The 3,081-nt window shown below is 50.7% G+C and overlaps 1 protein-coding gene across 1 annotated transcript; it reads right to left on the bottom strand.

Moving 5' to 3' along the window:
* Window positions 1-341: 341 nt before the first annotated feature.
* On the bottom strand, window positions 342-1,953 carry LOC109783948 (acetylajmalan esterase-like). The gene has a single exon (XM_020342522.4). It carries the CDS (start codon window positions 1,715-1,717, stop codon window positions 518-520), a length of 1,200 nt encoding a protein of 399 aa, XP_020198111.1. The 5' UTR covers window positions 1,718-1,953; the 3' UTR covers window positions 342-517.
* Between the last annotated feature and the right edge of the window lie 1,128 nt (window positions 1,954-3,081).

The raw sequence follows: 3,081 nt of genomic DNA, 5'->3' as shown, positions 1-3,081 counted from the left end.
AGACTTGGCTGTTGCTTGATGAATGACTTCTCCTTTTCCTCGCAAAAAGAAAAAAAGAAGAAGAAGAAATACAAGGCAACATATGTTTTTCCTGTAGTGTATGTCCTCACATACACAATGAAACTAACACGTACTCCCTTCGTTCGAAAATACTTGTCATCAAAATGGATTAAAAAAATGTATCTAGAACTAAAATACATCTAGATACATCCCCTTTTATCTATTTTGATAATACATCTTTTTTTATCGATGATACATCTCTTTTTATCCATTTTGATGACAATTATTTCCGGACGGAGGGAGTATTCACATGAAAGGCCTCGGAAACTTACGAATTCGGGTTCCATATGCACAATCACATGTTATTTCCTCCACTCATGTGCCGCCACAAAAGTTCATACATACATCAACACCAAACTACCGTCCACACTCCACAAGACTCGAAAAGGAAAATAAAATACAAACGGCGAGGCGAACACTTGGAAAGTGTCGAGACTCGAAACCAACCGCACGCGATCTACATGCGCGGGAAATTCACCGGCGCAGGAGACGCGAGGCCTCGGTGGTAGAGCAGCTCGGTCATGACCTTGTAGGCATGCTGCGTCAGGTGGACGCCGTCCCAGCTAAGGTGCTCTTCCGGCCTCGCGCACACCGCCGTCCCCGGCGCTCCGCAGATCCTGTCCATGTCGAAGTTGTACGCGCCGCCGCCCGCGCCGCAGCACGCCTTGGTCGCGGCCGCCGCGTCGAAGCCCATCTTGGACGCGCCCCTCAGCATCTGCACGTAGGCCGAGAAGTAGTCGGCGTAGGCGATGGTCGCGGACGGGTAGAGCTGGCGCAGCTCCCGGATGCCCTGCAGCAGCAGCACGTTGTGCATCTGTGCGAAGAGGTTGAGCCCGATGAGGCAGCCGTTGCCGTCGTACGCCACCCGGTCCGTCTCGTTCACGGCCTCGAGGTAGCTCGGCACGCAGCCGAGCGGGAAGTTGCCCGGGATCACCATCCGCGTGGCGCCCATGTCGAGCAGCTCCTTGGCCGCGCCTGTGATGGACTTGACGACCAGCGGGACGAGGGCCAGCGACTCCACCGCGCCGGTTATCATGCGCCCGATGTTGTTGAGGCCGCCGTTGGGCTGAGGGCTGTTCATGCCGAAGGCGTAGTTGTAGTCGTTCCCGCCGATCTCTCCGACCATGACCAGTGAGCTCGCCAGCTTCTCGCGCACCTCCCACGGGGTTTTGGCGGCGCTGGCCATGAAATCCTTGAAGCGTTGGAGCTGGACAGCGAGGGAGCTGTTGGTGTGGGTCATGTTGACCCCTATCCTGGCGAGGGCCGCCGTGTCGAGGGCGGTGGCGCCCGTGACGGCGAAGTTGACGCCGTGCGTGAAGTCGGCGCCCGTGTCGAGGTACGGGCTCAGCAACGGCAGCCCAAGATCCTGGGCGAGGAAGTCGATCATGAGGTAGCCGTCGGAGCATCGGCCGGTGGGGCCGCCGATGGCGGAGCCGTAGGGGAGCTTCCCGGTGTGCTCCATCAGCCCGACGGCGCCTTCCCGGATGAAGTTCCCGGTATCCGATATGGAGTCCCCGAAGTTGTATATGGCCGTGATGCCATCGACCGTCCTCGGCGGCGAGGAGGACGACGCTGGAGAAGGTGGGACGGGCCACCCGGGGCAGCCGACTAGGAGGAGTAGCACAACCAGGTAGCGGAGAAGAGCCGGCGAGGCCATCTGATCTGACTGTCACACAAAGTTGCAGCACGCTAGCTACTGCTAGGTGGTCGGTCGTGTATTGGTAGCGATGGATAGGCAGGTTTCGGTGTGGAAAAGATTGTGAGCGCCGCCCCCTATTTATGCCGTCTGGCTGTGGACAAAGTGACCACCGGTGCAGTTCAGAAACGGATTCGAAGATGGATCTAGGATACCCGTATCTCTCCTGCTTAAAAAGAGTCTAACGTTGTGTTATCCACCTTATCCTTCGTCCAGCATCCCCTTTCCTCTTGTCTTTTACTGACCTGCTAAATAAAGTTATGTTTTTTTGTGTGTGTTTTTTTGGCAAGACAATAAGTTTTTACCAAATAACTGACTATCAAATAAAATTCTAAAATTTATTTAGGTAGGTTAATCACAGGCATGAATTGATAAACAATTATTTAGATAATCACACTATTATGGAAGTAATCATGGGCTAACATAGTATAGACTATAGAAAAAGATAAACCCCGAACGTCCGATTTTTGGCATTTGGGGCCGAACGCCCTTCTGACCGTTGGATGATTTGCACGGATCTTGAAGCAAGCCTGGTTGCACGTCACTTTTTGAGAACGTTTGAAATAACGACCGAACCGAGCTAATGATTTCTGTGATGTATCGTCTCTCTTCCCCCGCGATAGCTTCTCTCCACACTCTTCCCCTTCCCTCCCCCACATCTCTCTCTCTCTCTCTCATCTTCACTCCATCCTCCCAATCCTACCCGCACGGATGCGATTCCGACAAGCTCGGCGGACAGCCACAGAGGCGGAGGTGGAGGAGGCATACGGGGTGGACTTGGACGCCGCTTCTTGCGCCGATCGATTGCCACAACCACATTTCACCGCAACAAATTTGTTAAAAAAATTCAATCATACCATAACACTTGGCAAAAATATAATGGCTAACATGTATCTCCCATGGCAATTTTGCACATATTCTTTTAATATGCACCTAAAAGTTCTAGTTCATTGAGCAATATAATGGAATAGTCACACGACAAATGTATGTAATTGTGATCTTTATAACGTTTTTACCATGGCAATTTTACAATTTTTCCTGTACCATCGCAAATTCATTCTTTGCACAATGGTCATTTCTAATATGCAACTGCCATGGGAAATTCTTTTGTACTAATTTTATTATGCACATTTTGCCACGTGTGATCTTCTTTCTATAGTTCAACGTGGCAATATCATGTTGGTTTTTTAGATTTACATTTTTGGCATACTTTTGCCATGTATGTATTTTGTTTTGCTGCAGCATGACTATTTCATGTAAAAAAATTGCAGGGGCAAAGGAGATTTTCATTACTCAAGTGGCCTCTCAGCCACGACCAAGTTTAC

This window comes from Aegilops tauschii, chromosome 6 (genome assembly GCF_002575655.3).
Source record: "Aegilops tauschii subsp. strangulata cultivar AL8/78 chromosome 6, Aet v6.0, whole genome shotgun sequence".
NCBI lineage: Eukaryota > Viridiplantae > Streptophyta > Magnoliopsida > Poales > Poaceae > Aegilops > Aegilops tauschii.
Note: the sequence above shows the minus strand (reverse complement) of the source record. Positions and strands in the feature narration are given on the sequence as shown.